Here is a 3,050-nt window from a genome sequence, read left to right as displayed (position 1 = left end):
CTGCTCGGTGAGTGAAAGGGGGTGGCGCCGCCACCTCCCCATCGACCCTGCCTTGAGTGTGACAAGGAGCAGTGCCCCAACCCCCCAATTGGCCCTACCCTGAGCGTGACTGGTGGTGACGTCGCAACCTCCCAATCCGCCCTGTTCTGTGCATGATAGGGGTGGCGCCCCAACTCCCCAATTGGCCCTGCTCTGAGCCCAAACAGGAGCTGCGGGGGAGGCACTTAGGGATTGGGCCTGCCCTCTGCCACCTGGGAGCAGTCCTAAGCCAGCAGGTCGTTATCTCCTGAGGGGTCCCAGACTGCGAGAGGGCACAGGCCGGGCTGAGGGACCCCCCGTCCCCCTCAAGTGCACAAATTTTTGTGCACCAGGCCTCTAGTTTATTTATAAAAGAACTGCATTGAAGTGGCCCTTCAGCCAGGACAAGGCCGCCTGGACTGTAAGCCCCACTTGTGTTCCAGATCACATGGTTGGCCGGGACGGTGGCAAAGGACTTAAAGTTGACTTGCGCCTCAGAGAAGCAGGAGGTGGTAGTTAGTTACCTTCCCCTCAGCCACATTGCGGCTCTGATGATGGATATCTGGTTGCCCATGAAGGTCGGGGGTTGCACCTACTTTGCTCAACCAGACGCTCTCAAGGTAAGGTGGAGGGCAGCTGGGGCGAGTGGATGGTTCCATTAAGCCCCAGTTCTAGGGGTTCCTTCTCTGTCCTCATCTTCTGCTTCATCTAGCAGCATCGGAAACAGTTGGTCATATTCTTGTTGTTTTATCCTAACCCCAATCAGGGCACCCATGTGTGGCTGTGTGCTTTTGTTTTTGTTTAAGTCAGCATTCCCAGCTCCCCAAAGCTCCAAAAACCAAACTCATCTCAAGAACCTTAAGTTACATCTGCAAAGTCCTGTTTGCTGTGAAAGAGAACCTATTCACAGGCTCAGGGGTTAGGAGGCAATGTCTTCGGGGGTGCCGCGATTCTCCCTTCCACGCTGTATCAAACAGGCGGCATTAGGCCTTTGTAATTCCTTCCGAAAGGTTTATTCTTCTTCTGTTTGTGTGGCTGCTGACTCCTTGTCATTTAGTTCTCTGCTTACAGTTCTCCCTGGCCCCTCTCACATCCCCCAAGCTCAGTGTCGGAGATGTAGTAGCCACTCGATAAATACTTTGGTTTTTTGGCTGAATGCATAATGCATATACAGACGCTCACCTCCAGGACCCGAGACGTTCCCATTCTCCCACATTCGCATCAGCTCCGCAATATCGTCAGAAACTTTAACGTGATCAACCTGATGGGCGAGAAAGGTTCCCTCACAGTTTCAGGAACCGCCAGGCTTTTCCAAAGTGGCTGTTCCGTTCTGTATTCCCCCCGGAAGTGCATGAGCGAGTTCCGGTTCCTGCGCCTCTTCACTAACACGTCCTCAACATCATCACCACTGTCACTGCGTCCTGGTGGGTGTGAAGTGGTGGCTCATCACATCAGTTGTCATCTCCTTCATGACTCGTGGTGGTGAACGAGTTTTCCTGTGCTTATTGGCTATTGATACGTCTTCTCTGGAAAAAGGTCTGTTCAAATCTCTTGCCCATTTAAAAATATGGTTCCAGGTCCTGGCTGGTGTGGCTTAACTGATGGGGCATCGTCCCACGCACTGAAAGTCTGATTCACAGTCAGGGCACCTGCCCAGGTTTGGGGCTCAATCCCTTTAGCGGGCGGTGTGAGGCGGGGGGTGCAGGAGGTAGCTGAGCCATGTTCTACTCTCACATAGATGTTTTTCTCTCTCTCCCTCCCCCTTCCTCTCTTCACTAAAAAATCTTTTTTTAAATGTGGCTGCATGTCTTCTCATGGATGAGTGTAAGGGTTCTTTAGACACTCTAGATATAAATTAATCTTAAATATAAGTTCGAACATATTTTCTCGCAGGTCTGTGACTTGTCTTTTTGTCTTGACTCTGAAGTCCAATTTCTTTTGTAAAAAATATGTTTTTATTGATTTTTACAGAGAGAGGAAGGGAGAGGGAGAGAGAGATAGAAACATTGATGAGAGAGAATCATCGATCGGCTGCCTTCTGCAAGCCCCCTACTTGGGATCGAGTCTTCAACTTGGGCATGTGCCCCAACGGGGCATCGAACCAGTGACCTCTTGGTTCCTGGGTTGATGCTCAACCCCTGAGCCACAGCAGCCGGGCCAATTTCTTTTTATTTTATTTTTCTGCTTTCGGTGTCGTATATAAGAAATCTCTACCCATGCCAAGGCCACAGAGATCTCCTTCTGTGTGTTCTAGAAGCTTTTAGTTTTGGCTCTTACATTCAGGTCAGTGACCGTTTTGGGTTTACTTTTCTGTTTGGTGAGAAGTAAGGCTCTAAGCAAAGCTTTTAATTTTGGGGGGATATGAATATCCTTTATACCACTCAATTGCCTTCGCATTTTGATTGAAGGTCAATTGATCACAAATATAAAGATTCATCTCTGGGTTTTCTGTGCTGTTCCATTGATCTATATGTCAATTCTTACATTACGACCACACTGACTTGGTTTTAGGGCTTGATGATAGGATGACTACCTTGTCCCCACAGTTTTTTTAACTGAAAAACCCACATTCCAGGAACCCCTTTAGTTCTGGGCAAACCAGGGTAGTTGACCACCCTATTTTAGAATAAATTTCAAAATCAGGTAGTAATCCTTCCAATTTTGTTCTTTTTCAAAATTGGGTTGGCTATTCAGATCCTCCACACTTCCATAGCAGTTTTAAGCTCAGCTTGTCAATTTGTATGAATGAGCCTATCTGGGTTTTGAAAGGGATTGCATCAGTTTGGGGAGAAAGTTGCATCCTTTTATACGGTTGTATAATATCCCACTGCATGCTTGGGCAACAGATTTTTACCAGCCTGCTACTCTCTACCCTAGAGAGAGAAAATCTGATTGGCTGCTGACCAGCCAGTGGGTGGGCTCGCTTCAGTCAGAAGCTCACCCTGGTCTAATCAGCCAAAAGAAGGTTCTCCAGCCCTAGCTGGTTTGGCTCAGTGGACGGTTCGTTGGCCTGCGGACTGAAGGGCCCCAGG

At 48.7% G+C, this 3,050-nt stretch overlaps 1 protein-coding gene across 1 annotated transcript in view; it reads left to right on the top strand.

Moving 5' to 3' along the window:
- ACSBG2 (acyl-CoA synthetase bubblegum family member 2) overlaps positions 1 to 3,050 on the top strand; it is a 32,233-nt gene that overhangs the window by 20,333 nt on the left and 8,850 nt on the right. The window contains 2 exon segments of the mRNA XM_006764256.1: positions 462 to 638; positions 1,244 to 1,442. Of these exon segments, the coding sequence (XP_006764319.1) occupies positions 462 to 638; positions 1,244 to 1,442 (376 nt within the window).

Source organism: Myotis davidii, unplaced genomic scaffold, assembly GCF_000327345.1.
Source record: "Myotis davidii unplaced genomic scaffold, ASM32734v1 scaffold341, whole genome shotgun sequence".
Taxonomy (NCBI): Eukaryota; Metazoa; Chordata; class Mammalia; order Chiroptera; family Vespertilionidae; genus Myotis; species Myotis davidii.
Note: the sequence above shows the minus strand (reverse complement) of the source record. Positions and strands in the feature narration are given on the sequence as shown.